We start from the raw sequence: 24,388 nt of genomic DNA, 5'->3' as shown, positions 1-24,388 counted from the left end.
ATATGGCAATTTATATTTAACTTTTTCAGAAATTGCCAAACTGTTTTTCAAAGTGACCATACTGTTTTACATTCCCACCAGCAATGGATGGTGAGAATTCCTCCATATCCTTGCAGCTTCTATTGTCTTTCTGTTTATGGCTATCCTTAGTGGGTGTGAAGTGGTATCATTCTGGTTTTAATTTGCATTTCCTAATGAATAATGATGTTGAGCACATCTTTATGTGCTTACTAGCCATTCTTACATCTTATATTTAAATTCTTTGCCCATTTTTCTCTTTGGGATATTACCTTATTAATGAGTTAAAAAAGTTCTTTATAGATTTTGGACAAAAATCCTTTATCAGATTTATTTTCAACTGAATGAAAATGAGAACACAACATCTCAAAATTTATAGGATACAGTTAAAACAGAGCTTGGGGAAGAAATGAGCAGTTTTTATACCTGATTCAGAAAAGGAGAAATAAATCAATAATTTAAGCTTCCACCCTAAGGAAAGGAGGAAACAATAGAAAAATTAGTGTAAATAAAGAGCACAATATTAGATCAAAAACATGGTCCAAATCTATCTGTAATAAAAATAAATGTAAATGGATCAAAGTCATCAGTCAGAAGACCCAGCCATATCTTATTTACAGTAGACACAGCTAAAATATAAAATTGCAGAAAAACTGAAAGCAAAAAATGGAAAAGTTTTATCAAGAAAATGCTGACAGGGGCACCTGGGTAGCTCAGCTGGTTAAGCGTCCAACTCTTGATCTCCTCTCAGGTCATGATTTCAGGATGGTGAGATCGAGCCCTGCTTCGGGTTCCGCACCTGTCATGGAGTCCGCTTAAATTCTCTCTCTCCCTCTCCCTCTGCCCCTACCCCCCACATGCATGCATGTGCACTGTCTCTCTCTTTCTCAATAAATAAATATAATCTTTAAAAAAAAGGAAAATACTGACAAAAGTGGTATGGCTATATTTACATCAGACAAAATATAGTTTAAGCCAAAAAAATTGCTAGGGATAAAGATAGATAATACGTAATGATAAAAGGAACAATTCATCAAGAAAATATGATAGAGCTAAACTTGTACGTACATAACAACATAGCCCCCAGATAGAAAAAACAAAAATTAATAGAATTGGAAGAGAAAGAACAAATCCACAATCACAGTAGGAGGTTTTAATACACTCTCTAAATGTTATATATCAATCAGACTAAAGATCAGTAAAAATACAAAAGACCTGAACACAATGAAAACTTGATTTAACAATCCTATGCAGAACTCTATACTCAATAGAAAATACATGTTCTTTTCAAGCACACAGAAAATATTTATAAAAACTGCCCACCTAATAGAACAAGGGCAGGCCTCAATAAACATCAGATGATAGGTTTCATGTAGACCCTGTCCTCTGAAGACACAACAATAAAATTAGAACCCATCAACCTACATAGCTGATGAACTATTAATATATTCTCTTGTGGTATATATTTTACATAGTTTTTACCATCAAATACATACCATTTTGCATTGTCTTTTCCTCTCTTTAATCCACCATAAGTTATTCCCCATATCGTTTCTTCTTTTTTCTTTTTAAGAAAGAAATCTTTCTTTCTTCTTTTTAAGAAAGAAATCTTTCTTTCTTCTTTTTAAGAAAGAAATCTTTCTTTCTTCTTTTTAAGAAAGAAATCTTTCTTAAAAAAGATTTTATTTATTTGGGACGCCTGGGTTGCTCAGTCGTTAAGCGTCTGCCTTCGGCTCAGGTCATGATCCCAGAGTCCTGGGATCGGGCCCCGCATCACGCTTCCTGCTCCAAGGGAAGCCTGCTTCTCCCTCTCCCTCTCCTCCCTGCTTGTGTTCCCTGTCTTGCTGTGTCTCTCTCTGTCAAATAAATAAAATCTTAAAAAAAAATATTTTATTTATTTATTTATTTATTTGACAGAGAGAGAGAACAAGCAGGGGGAGCAGCAGAGGGAGAGGGAGAAGCAGGCTCCCCGCCGAGCAGGGAGCCTGATGAGAGCTCGATCCCAGGATACTGGGATCATGACCTGAGCTGAAGGCAGATGCTTACCCAACTGAGCCACCCAGGCACCCCACAAAAATCTTTAATATGTTTGGGTAATAGTCCATGTAATTGAAGTGAGGAAGACCTATTTTCAAAGTCTGTAACGTTTATTCTTCTTATCTCTTTTTGTCTAAGCCTTTATTCCAAGATAAAGTATCTGTTCACTTTGAGAAAGTACAACGCTTTCATCTGCAAGCCCCTCACAATAATGAGCTCCAAGGGTCAACGTTTGTTCCTTTTTGTGGTTTCTATGAGAACACCAGTAGAAGCTGTATAAGCAACCTGGAGGGCAGCAGCATTATTTATTTGTAAAGGGGGAAAATAATTTTTTTTTAGCCCAGAGAGAGTGAAATATTCAAACATGATTGTGGATACTTTGAAAACAAGGTAATGTTCCTCAACTAATTTTTGCATGAGCCACTTTAAACATAATTGCATTCATTAATGCACTCTAAAATAGAAAATCATATGTAACCTGAGAGAGGGCTTCTCAAAGATGGATTATTTGTAGTAGAATGCTAAGTGCCATTAAACAAGGAGTCCATTACGAGATGAAGATGATGATAGTGATAATGTGATAACAATGATGGGGAGAAGGAGAATAAGGATGAGAATGGAAGCAAAGATAAAGGAGGACAGAGTAATTATAGACAAGAAGAAGAAGGGTTGAAAATGGAGGAGAAGGAAGAGTTTCTCAACTCCAGTAGTACTTATGACTTGGACTTAAACTCTTCTGTGAAATGGTAAGACATCTGAGCTGTTTTTTGTTTTTTGTTTTTTTTTAATGGTAAATCTCCTGGCACCCTTTGGCATTTCCTTGGAAAAACTTCTTCTTCAAAAGAATGGGTTGGCAGGAGGGGAAGAATGAAGGGGGGGGAATCGGAGGGGGAGACGAACCATGAGAGACGATGGACTCTGAAAAACAAACTGAGGGTTCTAGAGGGGAGGCGGGTGGGAGGATGGGTTAGCCTGGTGATGGGTATTAAAGAGGGCACGTTCTGCATGGAGCACTGGGTGTTATACACAATGAACCATGGAACACTACATCAAAAACTAATGGTGTAATGTATGGTGATTAACATAACATAATAAAAAAAAAAAGAAAAGAAAAAGAATGGGTTGGGAAGGGGAGGTAAAGCAGAAATAAATCCCAGACTTGAAGATCCTCCTTAACCCATTCCCTCAAGATGAGGTTGACAAAAGAGGGTTGGACCGAGAAGACCTGAAGTCCATTTGATCTAGAAGAACTTACAGCATCTACTTGAATCTCCATTTCTCTGTGGATAAAATCGGGGAATATTGTTCATGATCATATCATCATCTAAGCTTATAATAGTAAAGATGAAATGAGCTAAAATTCCTTACAAACTGTAAAGTATGGTTTTACAAATGTAAAGAAGCCATGTGATTGTGGCTAAGGGAGCAGAGAGAGAGAGAGAAGTAAAACTTAGTAATTTTTCTTATTTTCTACTGTACTTCTCAAAGTACAAAGGAAACAAAATTGGTAGAAGATGGTGAGGGCAGAGACTAATGAAAATAAGACAGATTTGCATATAATTTAGACACTAACTGCTCATGAGGGGTCTGGAGAATTGTGGGGCAACTGTGGCTTGTGACTTTGTTTTGATAGTAATTGGCCTTGTGGAAAGTAGGTGAGTCTGTTCCAACAGGATGCTGCTGGGCTCTTTGAAGGTCAGAGAAGAATATCTGCCCTACACACTGGTGGAGAGACTTAAGGGTCAGACTTAAATGTCCATGACCTCCTCAATTGTTCTATTACCGAGCAAGTCAAGGCCCTCATCAACTTTCTCTTGTAACCAAACCTGCCCTTCCCCCACCTGCCTATACTCCTGCCATATTAGTATAACTTTAGAGAAACATCCAGCTAGTGACTTCTATGTCCCTCTGGCTGCCACTTAGGTTCAAAGGGAGTAGGCTTTCTTTCCTCCTTTGTTTTCTTAAAAACTCACTTAATACCTGACATTTCAAGCATTTAACTATTTCACTTTTGAGAGGCCTGTTGACCCAAACACTTCATTTTGCCAATGACCCACAGAAAACAGGGATAATTGGGCCCTGAGGGAAAGCACTTGGAGAGTCTCTCACTAATGGATCTCCTCCTCCATGCAAAGCAAAGGCATTGTCCACTCTTCATTGTTGTGTTTATAATTTTACAGCCTCTCCTGCCACTGCCCAGCTACCTGAGAGCTGAGTGTTGTAAACAGTTGTCCTATTTACCCTGGAGTCCAATCCTGGCTAAGAGGAAGTAGCCCTTGAATGGAGAATTTACCTAGGATTCTGACTTATCTATAAAACAAAGTCCTGTGTGTTCCTTTGCCCAGGGAGAGAGATGGAAGGAACAAATATTAGTGGTAGTTGGTACCTCCAGTCTACCCCAAGGAAAACCAATGCCAGCAAAGTGGAAACCAAACTTCTCCTTTGTTCTGAAAAACCATTCACTGCTAATTGGGAAAGAAATTCAATGGCTTGTGCAATCCAGAAACACATATTTTTATTAATGAGATTGCCCCCTAAACCCCAAGAGATCTGGTTTTCACAAAAGCAGCCTGTATTTGTTCTCCAAAGCTATTCATGCCTAATTACAGAGGAAATTCACTTGTATGGTAGGGAAACACATTTTCACCTAATAAGGAAAAAGAAAAGATCTAAGCAAAACGTTTGCTTTTAACAAGATTACTTCAGCTAATGAGCATCTTATTATGAATTTTAATGAAAATAAAAGCAATAACAGAAAGTGAAAAAAATTAAAAGGGATTAAAAAAGTCCTGTTGTTACACAGAAAACTTAAAGGAATTAAGCAAGGGCATAAGAGGAATCATTAATACACGACTTTATGTGCTGAACTTGGGTTTGTGAGAAACCTACCTGTTGAGGTAAAGACATTTTCAAGTCCATTATCCAGAAAATGTCACTTACACATGTATTTTTTCCTCTTCAGCACAGCAATAAAACTCTTCAACATATTTGATGTGGATTTTTCCTATTCAAAAGAGATTGAACAACCCTGCTTCTCATTTAAACACATACATCACTCTTAAAATATGGAGAAACTTTCTTTCCCACGTTGAAGGTCATTGATGGTATTTTTCTTAGAAACATTGTTAAATACAAACATGAGGTGATCAAAGGAACCATTGTCTGCCCTTTTGGTTTTTTTCTTCTCCAAATGAAAACATTTATGAAAATATTTGGTGGGTAAGTCGACTATTGAAATTGTAATGTCCCTGAAGTATTGATTGGGCTTAATTTATTCACATAAGTTTCAAGCCATTCAAAGCCCCGTTTCTCTGCCAGAAAAACAGACAGAGCTGTTATTGTACCATCTGGTTTGCATGAGGAATCTCTTGGCATCTCTTAACTGCACATTTTATAAATGCTAAATCCCAGATGGCATTACATTGTAACAGTGGAGAGTTTTATAAAGGTTTCCAAAAACAAATTCTTTAAAATGTGAATGCTGGATAGTCTAAGCAGGGACCATGAATTTAAATTCTACATTTCAATCAACTGGTTCTGTTAGCTAGACGAATTTTCTTTTTCTTTTGCCTTTTCCCCTCTCCATTTAATTACTGGCTCTGTGAATTGAAGACGTCAATCAATAAAATCATACGACCTGAATCCTTACCCAAAGCTTAAGTTCTTACAAAAATTGCAAGAACAATGATCATTGGAAAACCTGTATTAGCTGCCATTTTGTTTCAAGATGGCAGAATTTACCACAAGGGAGGTATGGTATAGCACCCGTTAGCAGATCATCAAATACCATCAAAACCATTCAACTCTCTCAAAGCTGATAGTTGGACTGGAAACCAGGCAAATGTGAACACCATGCCTTGTGTTGAAACAAAACTCTAATACAGTATTCTTAAGTTAGATTAAGTAAGATTCTTAAGTTAGAGACTGATGGACACTAAACCAGAAATTAGATTCCATCATTAATTTTGGCAGATTACTTCTGAGCTTCAATTTCCTCACCAGTAAAATGAAAACTCCACAGAGTTATTGCACATAATATTATTTACAGATTATTTACAGGGTTGTTGCAAGTAACTAGGGTTAGTAGTTGTAAAATACTTCACATAGTGGTGTGGTGTGTAATCATTACTCAATGAATGTAAATTAGTAGTCATCCTACTGGAAATAGAAGCAGAAGTAGAGTAGAAGCAGTAGTAGGGGGAGCCTTCTTTAGGTCAATCATAGATGTATAATTACTGCATTTTCTTGAAACTTCTCTTTCCTCTGCATTTTTCTCCTCAGTAACAACAACAACTAGGACTTGGGTTTTTTGGTCCTATCCCTTACCATGGTACAGTAAAAAGAGTACATATTTTATAGTCACACAGAGTTGTATTTCAATCTGAGAATATGTATTTGTCTTCTAGTGGGCTACCACAACAAAGTGCCTCAAACTGGGTGGCTTAGCCAACAGAATTTTTTTCTTATAGTTCTGGAAGTTAGAAATCTGAAATCAAAGTGTCAGCAGGGTTGGGTCCTTCTGAGGGCTGTGGGGGACTATTCTGGGCGGCTCTCCTTCCCTTGTAGATGGCTATCTTCTCCCTGTGTCTTCACATTGTCTTTCCTCGGTGTAGGTCTCTGTCCAAATTTCCTCTTCTTCTAAGGACACCAGTCATACTGCATTATGGCCCACCCTAATGATCTCAGTTTAAGTTAAGTTAGAGGCTCTACCTCTAAATACAAAAACCTCCAAAGAGCGAGGCTCAGAACTGGCATATTGCCATTTCCACCACATTCAGTTGGTCAAACCAGCCAGATTCAAGGGGGAATGAAGGGCACAGGGAAGAAGCTGACCTGAAGGGGCGCCTGGGTGGCTTAGTCATTAAGCGTCTGCCTTCAGCTCGGGTCATGATCCCAGGGTCCTGGGATCGAGCCCTGCATTGGGCTCCCTGCTCCATGGGAAGCCTGCTTCTCCCTCTCCCACTCCCCCTGCTTGTGTTCCCTCTCTCACTGTGTCTCACTCTGTCAAATAAATAAATAAAATCTTTAAAAAAATAAGTAAATAAAAATTTTAAAAATAATAATAAAAATTAAAATTAAAAATAAGCTGACCTCAAAACATATTGTAAGGGATGGGAGTACAGGAAGAGGTGGAAGATTGTGACTTTTCCAACAGATCTCCACATCAGCTTCAGAATTTTAATATCAACTAAAAGGAATATGCTGCATTGCTAAGGAGATCTTTTCTCTTATTTCTGTGGTAACCACTGCCCTAGCTACTACCTATGGAGTAATCTGTGTTTATACTTGTATACAAATGGGTTTTTATTTAGAACTTCTGAGCCTTCTCTGTCACCCATTTCCCTAAGCTTCCCTATCTTTATATTTACAGGTCGATGAAGCTTCGTATGCCTTTGTCCTAGTTCTTTCTGAGCCCATGACTATCAGGAGGCTTATTCAACTTGGATCTGTCTAAAGAACCAAAGGGGAAAATGACATTAACACTGTATAGTTACACTGTTGAAGGAACTACCATATGATGTTCAAGAACATTCTCATTGACACAGTCTAACTTATTTTCCCAAGTTAAATTCATATCTGACATTTGAAAGCTATTTTAAGCTGTATTAGCATAGCTGGTAGAAGTTTCTACACTTCTTATTTATCTTACACTGCTAAATTCTAATTAATGCCATCTTGTTCTTCTAAAGCTAACTGAAACTGCAAGAGAAGCACGGAGTTTTAAAACACCCCCGTATACACACACACACACACAGAAAGAGAAAGAGAGACAGAAAGAGAATGAGAAAATCATAACGAATTAGAAAGAGCTTGGGAATGGACATCAGGACCTAGTTTATCACTGGAGCTCTGCTGCTAACTTTCTATATGATCTTGAGCAAGTTACCAAACCTCTTAGGCATCATTTCTTCATTTTACAATAGGGATATGGACTTTAGAAGCCTCATGAGCCAAATCCTCTCACTTGAGTGTTAATACCTTTATACCAGGAAGTTTGAACCCATGAGCCTTTGATCCTATGGCTTACACTGATCACTTAAATACAACTCAGATCTACTGTTACTGCTGTTATCACTTTATTTTAATTGTTATATTATCACCAAGACAATTCAATCAATACAGAAAAAAATAAAGTCAGAAAAACAGGAATTTCCCACCTCCCTATTCCTACGGATGATATAGTACATATATTTACAACCAGTAGTAGAACGAGAGCACAAATCAATCACAACCGACAACAGTTGTAAATGGCAAGCATAGCCTGACTGGCTGGACTGCCTGATTACTTGCACGGTCTCCTCCCCTGGGTAACATGGTTAGCTCTCTGGAAATGCCTTCCTGGATTTTCAATGCAAATACACATTTATATACCCATGCACAGACACATAAATATACAGATATACACGTATTTTTCCTTTTTTTAAGTAAAATATGAAAACATTAATTATACACCTCTAAAACTCCAATTTCATTGTGGACATCTTCAATATCAGCATCCACAGATCCACCTGAATCCACAGATTCATTTCAGTATCTGAAGATATTCATAGTTTATCTAACCATCTCCTGATGATAACATTTAGGTTGTCTTCAATTAATATGTTTATTTTGTAGAAAATAAGAAGCTTGGAATTTAAGAATCGTAAACTGTTGCTTATAAGAACTGTTTTCAGAAGTAAGGAGGGCACCTGCCCAAATAAGACAACAACACTGCTTTGTTCTTGTGCATAACAACCTAAAATTCCCTTCAAGAAATGCCTGGTGATTAGCAAGCGGTAAGTCACCTCAGGACCCTCTGGGAGAGACCCATCCAGAGAGAGGGAATACCTTGTAGTGATTAGCAAAGTGTGCTAATGAAATTAGTCTCTGGTGTGCTCACCACCTTCACCAGCGCCCACAGTGGTCCTCCTTCTCTCCATGCCTCCTGCTCAGGGCTTTTGTGCTGCCCCTTAGTCTCACAGAACCCCCAATTTGGGGCTGAGACCAGAGCTACCCTTTCTAAGGCAAGACCTAACACTCTAGAGAAAAAGCACAGTATGGGGGCCAGGAGGGAAAGAGAGCTTGGGGGCAGGGCCTCAGAAGGTGGAGCAACACATCAGCCTATTGCCTCTCTTACCACCTTCTTACCAGGTCTCAGCCCCACACTCCATCCTCTCCTGCCTTCCCATCACAGCCTTAACCCATCATGGTAGAATACCTTCACATCTGCAGAAAAGGTGTCACTTTTTGGAAACTATACTTCAGAGGAAAGGAGTAACTATTGCTATCGTGCCTCTGCTCAGAATCTAAATCCTGTCACCATCTCTACTCCCAGAGACTTGCTTGTCCTGACTTTTGCTCCAGCTCCCCAATTCCATATAACATAATGGGTTAATTCCCACGAAGAAGTTAACTGCTAGCAACCACTCATTTTCTTGCCTCCCTCCCTCCAGGTATTTGCCAAATTTCCTTGATCTTAAGACTCACCTGTGGTGCTTGTTAAACAATACATCCACTCAGGACCCTCCCCTGGAGAGCCTGATTCCACAGCTTTTGGGTGAGACCCGGGAATTTGTGCTGTTAATGAGAGCCCCATGTGATGTTTTAATCAAGGAAGTTGGGGAAATACTACTCTAACCTACAATTGTATTTCAGACACCTGTAACAGGCAGTGGAAATTACTCCTAGGGTTACACCACAAAGACAACACATAAATCAATAATTGCAAATGTGACCCCATGACTTGCACAGAATTTGAACACTAATCACCTATTAATAGAACATGGGTATTAAGGAGGGCACGTACTGCATGGAGCACTGGGTGTTATACGAAAACAATGAATCGTGGATCACTACATCAAAAACTAATGATGTATGGTTACTAACATAACATAATAAAATTAAATTAAAAAAAGAACATGGGTTGCAGACATCTAGGTGTCTCAAATTGCAGTGAAAGATGCTGAAAAGATATGTTGATTAGGCCTTAGAAAATCTGAGTTCTCAACATGGCTCTGACAGTCAGTTGCCAACAGGCTGGGGCAAGTTGCTTTGCCTCAGTTTCCCCATGTGTAAACTCCCAACTGGTACATAATATGACATTCTTATTTAGATCACTACTCTCTTTGACCCAGAATTTCTACCTCCAGGAATTCATCCCAAGGGTTAAGCAGGGAAATATACAAGAATGTCCATCATATTATGGTTTATGATGATGAAAAATTGGAAGCTTTTGTAATGTCTATCATTAGGAACAGTTAAACACTGATTTGTCTAGACATTGAACATGATGCAACCTTAAAAATGGTAATGGAGATCTTTATGTTTGATATAGAAAATGTCCATGACACGTAAAATAATAAAAGCAGGTTACGAAACAGAACTTAAACTTTGATCCCAGGTTGTTGGTTTTAAGTGTGTGTGGTGTTTGTATAAAAAGTCCGTAAAGTTACATATCTAAATATTAGCAGTGGCAAGATTACAGGTGACTTTTTTCCTTTTCTCTATATCGTTCTGTAATTGTCTGCATTTTTTGCAGTACGCTTCAAGTTTATACTTGGGGGAAATAATATATCATCTATTTTCTGTAGAGGTACTGCATGCACATTGCCAGGGTAATGTCCACCATAGCTCGAAGGCTAGGGGTTACATAAAGGAAAGGTGATATGAACAAGAGAGATTCTCTCCTCAATAAAACCCACCGCCTTCTTTCTCTCTACATTGGAGTTGTAAATACTTCGCCCAGAGAAACTAATTTTGCCCAGTGTTATGGAGAAAAACACCAACTCATTCACCTGGAGCCAATTTCAGGGAACTCTGGTTTCATGGCAGGCCCGCGGAGCACCTGGTAGAATAACAGAAACGCAAGTGTCAGAAAAGGCAGAACTATGCTTCCTTCAGGCCTTCCAGAAAGCCTCTCCTGTCCCAAATCCCTCCCTCTCAGCTGGGAGGGCTGGGGAAAACTCAGGTGTCTCCAATGGGAGAGGGCAGGGTCACATCCTGTTTTCTGCTATAAAAAAAAAGCACAGAGGCACCCACCCACCTACCTGATTGATTTGGTGATACATTTGGCCATGGCGTGCAGACGGAAAGGAGATGGTGGGAGTCCCTCAAGCTGGTTTAGTGCAGATTGGAGGTGAGTAATCCTGGCAGCAGAGGGAGGGGACACAATGGCCTTATCTGCTGAAATTCATTCCTCCTTAACTCTCTCCAATCCCCTTTTAGCACCTACAGGTCACTTTCTTTATTCTTCATCCTTGTGACTTCAGTGAACTCAATAGGTGTTATTCAATTGGGGAATCCTGCCTTCCCAGGTATGCCTGTTGGGAGAGGGGAAATGCCCTTAGCATCTCTAAAACAGGTTGCAACTAGATAGCCAGGAAACCTAAACATGGCTCAGACAATCTCCACTCACCCCCTTTCTTACCTTGACCAAGTCAATAGATTTTTCCATTGCTTACCTAGGGCTTGCTATACTAGCTAAACAAAAGATCTTGCAATACACCTGTACTACTTTCTACTCCCTCATTGCTCAAGCGTTATGGTATCCAAAGAACAGCAAAACACAATGCTAAGCGCCCATCTTCAGGAGCAATCATTTTCAAATACAAACTTGTGCTTAAGGAAAGCATCAGCATAACAGACAAAATTGGAGCTGTTCCACTTATAAGAGCTTTTCAAACTTTCACCTGAGCGAGAGGATGTAGAGTAGCAGATTATAGGTAGAATTTAGCTTTTAAAAAGTGTCCTTTGGCTTATGTGGGGCATTTTATTTGAAGTTTAAGTAATCTCTACACTCAACAAGGGGCTCAAACTCATGACCCTAAGATCAAGAGTCTCTCATGCTCTCCCGACTGAGCCAGCCAGGTGCTCCACTTAGGGCATTTTTTTTTAAACTTCAAGTTGAAAAGTCTTTAGACAGAACATTTGTTCTCCAATTCTTCACAGACCTACCATTCCCACCTCCATCAGCTTCACTGTCAAGGTTCTAGCCTGGTCCCTGTATGCATGGTTAAACCTAGACTAGAACTTCAGAAAGCCCCAGGCATTTAATTGGGACCTTTCTTACAGCTTCTTGCACAGTAGTTATATCTTTTTCCACCAATCTGTGAGCTCCTTGAGGGTGGGGGTCAAGCTTTGCCTCTCTCAAATGGTATCCTTCCTTGATGCCTATTGGAGAAGAAGTGCCTCCATACACTTCTGTAGGAATCCTGCCTCCTGCTGCTCAGAGATACCCTAAATGCTTCCTTTGCTCTTCAGGTACTGTCATTTGCTATGAAAATAGAATGGTAGTGGAATTTCCAAGGAATCTGGGCACCAAAAAATGGCATGCATCTGTGGTGGGTAGGTAATGTGTATATTCTTATCTTAGTCTTAGTAGAAAGCCCTTGGCTCAAGGCTAGCCCCATTTTTCAGGTGAACAGAATACATACTTGGGAGCAACTCGCAACCAATTCCCATGATGCCCTAGGGGTCCCTGATTTGCATGATGCCACCAAGAGTGGAAGACCTTGTCTTTCCTTAGAAACTTGTCTTATCTCAGAATCCCCTGGGAAATTTTTAGTTGCAAATCACAGCATCTCTCAAAGCTAGGGTTGTGTCACCCACATGGGACAATAAAAAGGGAAGTGATTTCAAGTAGCTTAGAAATGGATTGGCAGTCTTGGCTATGTAGCTTTGGTTTACTTTGTACTGAAATGTACTTTTTGGCCCTTTGCTCTGGCTTCTGTAGATCCCTTTAGTTTTGAATTGTTGAACTGCACTTCTATCCTGGACCCAGAAAAGCTCACCCTGAAGGCCCCATTTGAGACCTGTGCCAGGAGAGTAGTAAGTAATCGCTTTGAGGAGTGATTTGGGAGGTAGTATCCTAGTAGTTACTACTAGTCACCCTACTAGCTAAGGATATAGGCTTGAGGGTAGAGCATTTATTCTCAACCAGGGGTGGTTAATGTGCCTGGTGGTGGTGGTTGGTTGTTTTTGTTGTGTTTTTTGTTTGTTTTTCTTTTTGTTTTTGCTTTGTTTTGTCTGCCCAGGGGATATTTGGCAATGTTTGGAGACCTTTTAAAGACCTTATTGGCTGCCACAGCTGGAGTGGGGGGGCTGTCTATACAAGCTGAAGTTGCTGCTAAATAGCCTACATTGTACAGGGCGGCCCCCTTTAAATGCCAATAATGCTGAGGTTGAGAAACCCTGAAGGTGGGGCCTTGGTGGGAGTCCTGGCCTTACCACTATCTAGTTGAGATCTCTAGCAAGAGAGCTAACCTTTCTAAGCCTTTGCTTGTTTGCTGGAAAAGGGGGATTATGGTACCCTCTCCAAAGGGTATCTAAAGATGAATGATAAGATGCAGATGAAGAACTGTCACAGCAACAAGATACAACAAATGCTCAAAATGAGCTATTTTTGATCTGTAACCTCCATGGGAAATGGAAGGCTATTTTGGTGCTGGCAAACAGAGCTGTTATGCTATAAAAACAGGTGTGGGAAGGCAAGCAGCAGCTGAGCAATAGGGTTTTCTCTATTGCCAAGCAACAGTACTGCCTAATCGGGGTTATTGGGAGCAGTAAAAAGAAACCCGCCAAGCAGTTCTCAAGCTTGTAGTGCACAAAGAATCACTTGGGGAATTTGGAAAGTATAGACTTAGTTCATTTAGTTCATGACTTAGGTCTGAGGTACATGGTAGAAATCTGTTTAACTGGCCACTTCATCTAATTCTATGGTACAGATCTTCAGTAATTTTTTCCTTTCTCAAATAGCCCTTACCAACTTTTAGAGAGCTTAGAGTTGCTTTCCTGTAGAAGAGTGGTCTGCAAACTAAAACCTGTGGATGGCCCCATGTAGCCCATGGTATGCACGGGTGCATGTGTGTGATGGTCCTTGAGCTAAGAATGGTTAGGTTTTAAAGGGTTTAAAATAAAAATATATGCTAGAAATAATGTGGCCTAAAAAAGCCTAAGATATTAATATTTTAGAGAAAAAGGGTGGCTGTCCCTTGAAACTATAAGTTCCCTAAACCAAGGGAAATATCAAAGTTGGCTCTGCCCAGCACCCAGAACAATGGCTGCTACATAGGTACTTAATACATGTTTGAATGACTTGGGTAGAGGCCCCAAATTAGCCAGAACCATGATATTCAGACAAAGGTAAATGTCAAGAAGAACTCAAATAGAACTCCAGTCCCTGAAGCTCAAGGAGCTATTTGTTGCCAAGACAGGAATCTTCCTGGGATATCTAAAAGGGTTAGCGTAGAGTCTGTTGATAGAGGAATGAGGTACCTTCCAGAACCTGTGGTACTGGTAACCTCAAGAATTTTGCCACTCAGCTGGGTCCAATGGTATTATGGAATTGCCTTTCCCACAGAGGTCCCAGCACTTAACTCTTCTTACCATGCCATTTACACAGTTTGGCCAGCACCAGGTGACCATCAGTCTCACAGACAACAGTACTGCTTCAAGACATACGGCTTTCATATATCCGATCAGCTGTCCAGTTGTGCAAGCAGAAGAAACCCATGAGCATGCAGGATCCACTATCTGCACAAAGGATTCCATGTCTGTGAGTGAAGCAGGCTGACTGCTTCTCATGGCTACTGTAGGGGAAATGTGGTCTACACAGAGCTGGGGTTAGGAACAGGATCAGGATTACAATCCTGTATTCACTATTAATTGGTTGAGTGGCTTTGGATTGATTTCTTAACCACACTGAGCCTTTGTTTCCAAGCCTAAAATAGGGGGAAATAATCTCATAGGTGGCCCTGAGAATTGAGAAGGTATATACAGTGCTCAGCACATCATACCTAGCAGTAGAAAAGATTCCATTGGTAGCTGCAATCACATTAATAATCATTTGACAAACTGAATAGCTGTCATGCCCCAGGTTCTATGCCAGATGATAGGATATAGTAAAACAAAACATTCCATTCACATATTCAGGAATTTTGTAGTCTAACATAACTAATATTGATAATGGACAAATAAAATATATTCATACTTTGTTATAACAATGATAGAACTGCATGGCTTGACCTAAATCTTGATTCCTATGGACAAAGGTAAAAAATTTGCATCTAAGAATCCATTGTCTTAACTTAAAACTGGAAGGGAGCTTAGATCTTCCAATTGCCTTATGGCATCAGAAGCTCAGAGATGAAATGATACCTAAGGGCACAGCTAGTTTTCATGACTGGGCCTGTGCCTTTTCTTAGTATACACCACAACCAGGCCTTTTGGTGTAAGAACTACACAGCAGTTCCTCTGGGCGTTTTGCACATACTGTCAGGTAGCGTGATTTCAGAAACTTGCTCCTCCAATTCAAAGCCTCACATCATGGTTTCTTTTCTTCCAGTTTACCTTTAATGTTATTCCTGGCATGGCTGATGAAAATGCGGTATGGAAGTAACTTTTTAAATTACAGACCTAAGTAACCTTTAGTTTATAGTAAAGGTAACCTAACTTCAATCCTGACTTAAAATATTGAATGTGGGATGTCTGGGTGGCTCAGTTGGTTAAGCGTCTGCCTTCGGCTCAGGTCATGATCCCAGAGTCCTGGGATCAAGTCCTGCATCGGGCTCCTTGCTCAGCGGGGAGCCTCCTTCTCCCTCTGCCTGCGGTTCCCCCTGCTTGTGTGTGCTCTCTCTCTCTGACAAAATATTAAAAATAAAAAATAAAATATTAAAATGACAAATAGTCTTAGGGTTAAGGTGAGCACCAGCCCTCTAAATGAAACTTCTGTCTTTAGGAACACAAGACTCTGAGATGGATCATGGAGGTTAGTGATGGTGTAAAAGTCCAAACTCTGACTTTTAAGGAGGCCATGACACAAGGATATAATTTCTTCTTTGATAAGAACAAGCTAAGCATCCAAATGTCATTCAGTGCCACTGGAGTGACTCACTATGTGGTAGGTGTGAATCTTCTTGTACCACCACCCAAGCACAGACCAGTATTTCTAAGTCCAAGTGTCCTCTCAACCATGTCTTCAAATGAACTGAGAATACAATTGATTTCACAGGTATCTTAATGCCTGCCATGTGCTAAGCCCTGCATTAAGGACTAAAGATACAAGGGTGAACAAAACAGATCCGTTCTTCCCGTTGATGTATAATTATTCTATAATATGATAGAGGGTGGTACTAAATTCTTCTATGAATTAAGGTGTTCTGTTTTATCATTTTCCTATAATATGGTTCTCCTGTAGGAATTGGTGCTTTTGGGGCCAACAATCAAGACATGAAATTAATGAATTAATGAACCGGTCCTGGCACCTAAGCAAGCTTACATGTCAGCCATTTTAACAAGAACAGTCCTGTTACACATTGAGTATAAACTGCACGCAGAGTCCTGTAAACCTTTTCTGAGTGCTGTTACCACAGCTTTTGCTCACATCTGCCTAGAAATCACCTACAGGTCCTACCATTAGACAACGCTAACTGGCCAGGTGTTCTAGTTTTAAAATCTTGTAATCGTAACACCTGATGAACGGTATCTGGACAAAATGCTTAAATTCTACTCAGGCCAAAATAGTGCCCGATACTTGAGAATATGTTTGCCCTGACAATTCTAGCATTGGTTAGAAATTCAAGTCAACGGTTGTCTTTAAAAATGTTTCTCCCTCCACCCCACCCTCAGCAAGGTAACAGTCACCTCTACACAGCACCTGTGAAATTGATACAAGAATCTCTTGGGCAGAAGCTCATCTTAACAACACAAATGCTTTGTTTGTCAGGTAAGGCCCTAGGAAAGGGCGGCTCCAGTTGTGGGAGACACTGTTCCGGGGACGAAAGCTGATCATAGGCATTGTGTCGGCCATTCCTTCTAGATCCCGTGACCTGTAATGCCACACACGTGACGCTCACCATACCAGAGTTTCCTGGGAAGTTAACATCCGTGAGCTTTGAAAACAGGAACTTTGCCGTAAGCCAGCTGCACGACCATGGGATCGAGAAGGAAGAATCCAAGGGCTTGAGATTGCACTTCAGCAAAACTCTTCTCAAAATGAAAGTATGTTCCTATCATGAACCACTGAGCTTTATGGAAGCCTGGCTTGAAGCACAGTCTTTAGGATACAGCTGATGACTTGACCATAAATTCTAACTGTCCATATAATGGATTCAAACTCGGAAAGGCCTCAGTTGATCACTTTGCCTAAGTGAATTCTTGACAGATGCAATTGCCAGGGACAGCAGAGTAATCTTATGTCGGGGTATGTGTGTTTTGCAGTAACATCTGACAACATTTGTAGAGTCCTTTTTACTCAGACCTGGCTTGGCAGAGGACTCGGCTCTTTGGAATCAGATCTGTTAATTCAGGCTTTAGTGTCTAGTACAAAGAGCATGCAGAGCTGGGTGTTTCAGGGCATGGGTTTAAAGCAATAAATTTCCTGCCTAGGACAGCATCCTGATCTGGAGAAGTGATAGGCTCTCTTGTTCTGGTTTAAAGGGAAACCTGATCAATTCTGGAGCGTGCCCTATAGGTATATAGTGTACTAACTTCCTGCCTCACTGTGGGCTATTCTGGGCCCCCAGGGCTGTGGCTGCTAATCGAAATTCTTGTCTCATTTCAGTCCTCTGAAAAATGCCTACCCAATCAGTTCTACTTAGCTTCACTCAAGCTGACCTTTGCCTTTAAACTGGAGACTGTTTCCATGGTGGTTTATCCCGAGTGTGTCTGTGAGTCACCGGTTTCTATAGGTAAGAAACATTTTGTCCCTTAGCTCTTGTGTATATGGGAAAACAGAGGTTCAGACCCTGTTTTACTTATACTCTGAGGAAACTGATCAGATCAGAAATCTCCGTGTAGCTGCTATAACAGAGCCCAAAGAAAACACCTTCAAAATATACATACGGGTAGATCTCGCTATAACGGATCCATGTTTAAGTAGCCTGGATATGTTCTGCATTAGGAGCCCGAGCCCACCACCTAAATAAGATTGATTCCAACCTGTAACTAGAAGAACTACAAAAGTTTAAAAGACTGCCCACAAATGCCTACAGATTCCTCAAGGACATGGAGTAGGTATTTTTGGTTCAGTCTTGGCTCTGCCCCTGTGCTTCTCTTACTTAACCTGTATCCAATCAAGCCAATGGGAAAAACTAGTTCCTTCATCAACTACCCTCCCACCCCACACTCCCTTCCCCAAACCACTCAGGATTTGTGAGTCTTGTAAGAAGGGACATAATGACACAAGGCATTACACCTGAAGCCATAATCTGACCCTCAACTCACTTTAGCCCCTCAGAGTTTTCTTACAGGTCTCTTCATCCATACTTGAAGGTTGGTAGATGACCATTAACATGGCAGACATGTTTCTTTAAACTCTTACCACCATCTAGTTATAGGTGACCTGTGCACCCAGGATGGGTTTATGGATGTCAAGGTCTACAGCCACCAAACAAAACCAGCTCTAAACTTGGATACCCTCAGGGTGGGAGACTCGTCCTGCCGACCTACCTTCAAGGTTCCATCTCAAGGGCTGACACTGTTTCACATCCCCCTGAACGGATGCGGAACAAGATATAAGGTGAGTGCCAGCAGACTGCGAGGTGTTAAGACTAGACTGTAAGATCACTGGTCACCCACTTCTAACCTTTCTCTAATTTTAAGTTCAAGGATGACAAAGTCATTTATGAAAATGAAATACATGCTCTCTGGGCGGATCTCCCTCCACGCACAATTTCCAGAGATAGTGAATTCAGGTGTGATGCAATTGCTACTTAAGCTCCACATTAAATTAAAGCCGTCTTCTAACCTAAAATTCATCTTACCACCTCCCCCCTCCCCCCATTTGTTACAGAATGACTGTGAAGTGCCGTTACAGCAGAGATGACCTGCTAATAAAGACCGATGTCCAAAGTCTTCCTCCTCCAATGGCCTCAGTGAGGCCAGGTCCACTTGCCTTGAGCCTGAAAACCTACCCAGGTGAGACCTCACAACCTAAGAAATCCTGCTTAAAGACTTTCAGGGAAATCTTGCCTGGACTTTCTGATGCTGCCAGACTAATGGAGCACTAGTGATGCTTTAGCTCCTACTGCCACCATCAACAACTTGAGTAGTGAGGATGTTTCCATTCCATTTCAGATAAATCCTACCTTCGACCTTATGGGGACAGGGAGTACCCCGTGGTGAGATACCTCCGCCAACCAATTTACCTGGAACTAAGAGTCCTTAATAGGGCTGACCCCAACATCAAGCTGGTCTTAGATGATTGCTGGGCAACACCCACCATGGACCCAGACTCACTCCCCCAGTGGAATATTATCATGGATGGGTAGGTATTCTCAACCCATAAGGTAGCTCAGCTAATCAAAAATTGTCAGTGAAGGGGCACCTGGCTGGCTCAGTCAGTAGAGCATGTGACTCTTGATCTTGGGGTTGTAAGTTCGAGCCCCATGTTGGGGGTAAAGATTATTTTAAAAAAACAAACAAAAACGAACACAAACACTTTTAGAAACAAAATTGACAAGAGCTAAAACCCTCTTGGGTTTCAGAAGAGCACTCTGTCACAAAGGCCCTGATCTTTGTGTTCATTAGTAACCAGTCCTTAGTCCAATAACATGATTCATGCTTTCCTCTTACCCTTGAACTTGAAAGAATCAGATCCTCCCCAAGGATGTCTGGCTCCAACACTCTTGATCTGGAGAGAATAGATCTCCAGTTCCTATTCTACCACGTGCCAGGCATGGTGCTATGTACTCCACATGCATTATTTGAACCTCACCACTCTGTGAAATATACTAGCCACCTCACTTCATGAAGAAACCCATGCTTGCTGCTTAAATAACTAGCCCAAAGTAATATTTAGTAAATGGTGGGATTTGAAAGCCTATCTGACTCTAGCCTGAAGACCATAATGCTATTAAATTGTAACTACACACACTCAGTAATTGGTATTTGTCCTGGGAGCTCTGCCTGCAGGCATTTGCACCTGGATGGAAATTGCACATTACCTTCCTTGAAGCTGTTGTAATCTGTTGCTAAGCCCTTAAATTCCAGGTACACTACTGTGCCAGGATTATGTGTAGCCCCACCTAATATGCAATTTTCCTTATAGCTATCATCTTCAACTGTCATCAAGGAGATAAAGTAGCAGGAGTTCTCTACCTTTGTCACGGACCTATACTAACTGCCTGGGACATACTAGGCACTCAGATGAGTAGGAAGAATTTAAGCCAGTGAGAAAAACTACATACAGCACTTTAGTAGCTCCTGATGGGTTTAGCTGGCAAACAAATAGATACTTAAATTGTATTACTATAGGCTAGAAAAATAGAACTGGCATGTATAACTCATGACTTGATATTGTTGGATAGGCCACGTCAGAAAGTATATTAAATAAAAGGCACAGGTAGAAGGTAGAACAGTTTGGATGGTGTTAGAATATATATGTATGAATTTGGGCAAGTGTTGAGTCAAAGTTGGGGCAGGGGGCTGGGGGGAGGGTGGATAATGTGGCTGATGTTCTTCCTTTGTGTGTGCTTCCCAGCTGTGAATACAACCTGGACAACTACAGAACCACCTTCCATCCGGTTGGTTCCTCTGTGACATATCCTAATCACTATCAGAGGTTTGATGTGAAGACCTTTGCCTTTGTATCAGAGGCCCAAGTGCTCTCTAGCCTGGTAAGCAATTAAGCCACCCGGGACAGGTTGAATGTGAGTGCATCGGTTCTACTTCACTCTTGTTCTATTTCCAGGTCTACTTCCACTGCAGTGCATTAATCTGCAGTCAACTCTCTCCTGATTCCCCTCTGTGTTCTGTGACTTGCCCTGTGTCATCCAGACAGCGGCGAGGTAAAATTTCAAGTCCTTGTTACTGTGAGTCCTCAAAGCAAGCCTTATCCTTTCAGAATTGGAAGCTTTAAGAATGAGGGCTGTGGGGTACCTGGCTGGCTCAGTCAGTAGAGACTATGACTCTTGATCTTGGACTGGTGGGTTTGAGCCCCATGTGTGGTGTAGAGTTCACATAAAATAAAAAAGAACTGAGGGCTTCGTTAGGACTCTTCACGTGTTCCAAGAAACCTTCTCAGCCCAGTTCACCCTGCCCATATGATAAGGCTGAGATGGCAAGTTCTTGATCAGACTATGGGCAAGTTTGGTTTTGCACATGGACTGGAGCCTGATCTTTTGCAGAGGTGACTCTGAAAAGTTTCTATTGTGGAGTCTAGGTGAACTGGGAACTTAATCTTCTTGGGATATTCTTGGAGAGTTTATCCTGTTTTTACAGTAAAGTATATGCCCTCTCCTGCAAAGGTGGGGGAAACCCACATAGAGCCGGGGACTCGGCGGAGATGTGCTCTAAGAAGTCCATCGACACCTCTCTCCACTGGTCACTATTCCAGAGGTCAGACACTAACTCCGTTTTCTGTCCCCAGCCACAGGCGCCACTGAAGAGAAAATGATAGTAAGTCTCCCAGGACCCATCCTCCTGTTGTCAGATGGCTCTTCACTCAGAGGTATGGATTTAAAGCCTAGGGTACTTCCTGGATTCAAGATCTTAGATTTGTTTAAATTTAACTATGCACAAATACTACATGCTTACAGTAATCCTAAGTAATAAAACAACGAGTCTCTCTTCCTAGCCATACCTTTAAGTCTCTTGTGTACTCGTCCAAAAATCCCTCTTTAAAAAAAAAAATCTTTTAACGCAAGTGGAATCCTCATATGTTCTACCTACTTGCTGTATGTTTTTTTTTTAACTTGTTAGAACCACTTAATCTGTACGGAGAACTACCTCACTGCTAATAGCTATATCGGATTCCATCTACATGGCTCTATCTTAGCCACAGTCCTCATTCTCGGGTATCTAGTTACTTCCAGTTTTGTCACTAATGCCACAGTAGAATGCTCTTAAATCTTAGCCTACTACACAAATTCGGGATTTTTTTTTTTTTAAGATTTTAGAACACTAACTGGAAGGGCAGGGAGATTGCAGGGAGAGAATCTCAAGCAGACTTTGGCTGAGCACGGAGCCCAAACTGGGGGCTCAAACTCAAAACCCTGAGATCACAACCTGAGCCAAAACCAAGAGTCAGACCCTTAACCAACTGAAACACACAGGTGCCCCCGGGGGATATCTTTCTAGAAGTGAAACTATTAGGTCAGAAGGCATGTGCCTTACTACTGCCAAACTTCAGTCTGTACTAGATTGTGTTCCTGTTAATATCCCATATCTTCATCCCAGGCCTACAATTTGAAAGTAAGCTGTCTTAAATCCCTAACAACCTGCAAGAAATCATGCACTCGGGACCATCTCTATTAGTGCCATAATGTTAAATAGGCTGAAACAGGTTCTTTCCTGGTGTTGACTCATCTGATTTTTAGATTAATAAAAGCAAGTAGGAATTGGGAACAGCCGCAGGAGCAGAGCAGAGAGGAGGAGCTTGGCTCCAAGAGTAGACTATATTCCAGGTTGTAAGCTTCCCAAATGAATCCTTTGAGGCTTAATCTCACTTCTCTGGGGACCCTCAGGCTTTGATTAGGCCTTTTGATTTAAATGATCTTAAGACTTGGGGGCGCCTGGGTGGCTCAGTTGGTTAAGCGACTGCCTTCGGCTCAGGTCATGATCCTGGAGTCCCGGGATCGAGTCCCGCATTGGGCTCCCTGCTTGGCGGGGAGTCTGCTTCTCCCTCTGACCCTCCCCCCTCTCATGCTCTCTGTCTCCCATTCTCTGAGATAAAAAAAAAAAAAAAAAAAAAAATCTTTAAATGATCTTAAGACTTGAATGTCTGCTTCCTTCCCAGATGCTGCGGACTCGAAAGGGCACGGGGCTGCCGGATATGTTGCTTTTAAGACTGTGGTGGCTGTGGGTGCCTTAGCAGGACTGTTGGCAACTCTAGGCCTCATTAGCTACCTGCACAAGAAAAGAACCATGATGTTAAATCACTAAGGATTTTCAAATAAAGTGGTTGAAGTAAGCTGCCTGCTTTTACCTCATTAAACTTACATGGAGTTCAAGGATGGCTTCTTGCGGTCACACTTGTAGAAGGAAGGTAGAACCTTTCCACAATCCTAATGGGCTTTGGCTGTGTAGATGCGAATAAGGAAATTCAGGACTTAATTGCTTCCTGTCCTTCAGTTTTCTCTGACCTCCACTCCCCAAACTGGCAGTGCCAGAAAATTCAACCAGCAGTGGGTCTTAGCTACAGCCCAGCTCTGGGGCTGCCTTTAGATGACTAGTCTTTCACCCCTCCATCATATATGCAAGATGTGGAGACAAGAGGTCACCCTTAGTCACTAGAAGGGCAGAGTAACCAGGTGTTCCCAAGGAATTTAGTGTTCTGCTTCACTGTTTCCTAACTCAAATTACTCTTTGAAAGAAACTTTCCCTGAGAACTTGAAGGTATTCAGTTATTGTTCCCTGTATTCATCATGCAATCTGAGAGCAGCAATCTCCCTTGGGGGACAAAAGAATGTAAGGTTCTGGTTTTCTTAGGGGCAATTACAACAGTCCTAGTCTCATTAAGCCTCCACAGCTGTACACCAGCCCCTTAGCTGAGCCTGAAAAGCTGCTTTCCCACTACCTACACTTGATTATTCCCTCCTCCTGAGCCCTTTTCCCCTGAAGGTCCCCCTAGCTTTTCCACTGCAATTATATCAATATGACTAGTGTTTGCTTCACACTGTAGCTCTAACAGACTATCTTCAAGATAACGAATACAGAAATGAAATCGATTGTATCCTTCAACTAGAAAAACCTAGATCTAAATAAGAATTTTGCTAGGGAAGAAGTCCTAAAGCTTTTAAATATCTGGACAGGGCTGGGAGGTGAAAACAAAGTCCTCAATGTGTTAGACTTTTTCAACCCTCAATTGGGAGTAGTCATTCTGACTTTTAATATTCTTTCCTCAAGAAGGAAAGAATATTACATATACTGCAGCTCTTTAATGGTGGATTCCTCCTTTTCTTCCAATATACCTTCTCATTCTAAATCCTTTGAGATTAATATGGTAGAACTCAGCCCTGGTGTGGGGAAGATCTGTGCGAGAGATCTGGTCTTTCTAGAGTAACAAGGGTCAAAAGTTCAAATGATCTCATTAAAGCCGTTCTTTGGATATAGCTTTAGAAGGGAGTAAGGCCTTAATCTGCTAATGGTAAATGGTCTTGGAGTCAAGCTTTTCTGTAACTGACAAGGTGAAGTGTTACACATTAGAACCAGAAACCTTGCATGTGCTTGCATGTACTTTTTTAAATGGCATTTAAAAGTTGGCCACTTAAGGGGTTTCCTGTTCCCTGGTGGTAGGCTGAATAATGACCATCCCAACAGGTCCACCTCCTACTCCCCAGAATCTGAATATTCTCTACATGGTCCCAAAGGGACTTTGCAGATGTGGCTAAGGGTCCTGACACGGGGATATTACCTA

The 24,388-nt window shown here is 41.2% G+C and overlaps 1 protein-coding gene and 1 long non-coding RNA gene across 2 annotated transcripts; one reads left to right on the top strand and one right to left on the bottom strand.

The window, feature by feature from the left end:
* Positions 1 to 475: 475 nt before the first annotated feature.
* Positions 476 to 11,117, bottom strand: LOC110582260. The gene is made up of 3 exons (XR_002480436.1): positions 11,082 to 11,117; positions 10,830 to 10,879; positions 476 to 489 (listed from the first exon to the last, which is right to left on the bottom strand). It is a non-coding gene; the product is annotated as an uncharacterized LOC110582260 (long non-coding RNA).
* ZP2 (zona pellucida glycoprotein 2) lies at positions 11,066 to 22,940 on the top strand. The gene is made up of 18 exons (XM_021692216.1): positions 11,066 to 11,170; positions 11,260 to 11,348; positions 12,295 to 12,378; positions 12,767 to 12,861; positions 14,435 to 14,587; positions 15,377 to 15,418; positions 15,770 to 15,931; positions 16,660 to 16,756; positions 16,850 to 17,031; positions 17,594 to 17,720; positions 18,363 to 18,550; positions 18,634 to 18,725; positions 18,824 to 18,948; positions 19,108 to 19,297; positions 20,513 to 20,648; positions 20,723 to 20,819; positions 21,401 to 21,481; positions 22,769 to 22,940. The coding sequence occupies exons 1-18, from the start codon at positions 11,109 to 11,111 to the stop codon at positions 22,912 to 22,914; spliced, it is 2,148 nt and encodes a 715-aa protein (XP_021547891.1). The 5' UTR covers positions 11,066 to 11,108; the 3' UTR covers positions 22,915 to 22,940.
* The last annotated feature ends 1,448 nt before the right edge of the window (positions 22,941 to 24,388 follow it).

The sequence above is a fragment of the Neomonachus schauinslandi genome, chromosome 5 (assembly GCF_002201575.2).
Source record: "Neomonachus schauinslandi chromosome 5, ASM220157v2, whole genome shotgun sequence".
In the NCBI taxonomy this organism is placed as follows: domain Eukaryota; kingdom Metazoa; phylum Chordata; class Mammalia; order Carnivora; family Phocidae; genus Neomonachus; species Neomonachus schauinslandi.
The sequence above is the reverse complement of the archived record's forward strand: the minus strand, read 5'-3'. Positions and strand labels throughout refer to the sequence as shown.

Bases quoted from the DNA above. Each gene is read 5' to 3' on its own strand.
- ZP2 (XM_021692216.1), top strand. From the start codon at position 11,109: ATGGCGTGCAGACGGAAAGGAGATGGTGGGAGTCCCTCAAGCTGGTTT. The intron at 19,298-20,512 runs GTAGGTATTCTC...TGTGCTTCCCAG, and splicing joins TGGAATATTATCATGGATGG to CTGTGAATACAACCTGGACA. The intron at 20,820-21,400 runs GTAAAATTTCAA...TTCTGTCCCCAG, and splicing joins GTCATCCAGACAGCGGCGAG to CCACAGGCGCCACTGAAGAG.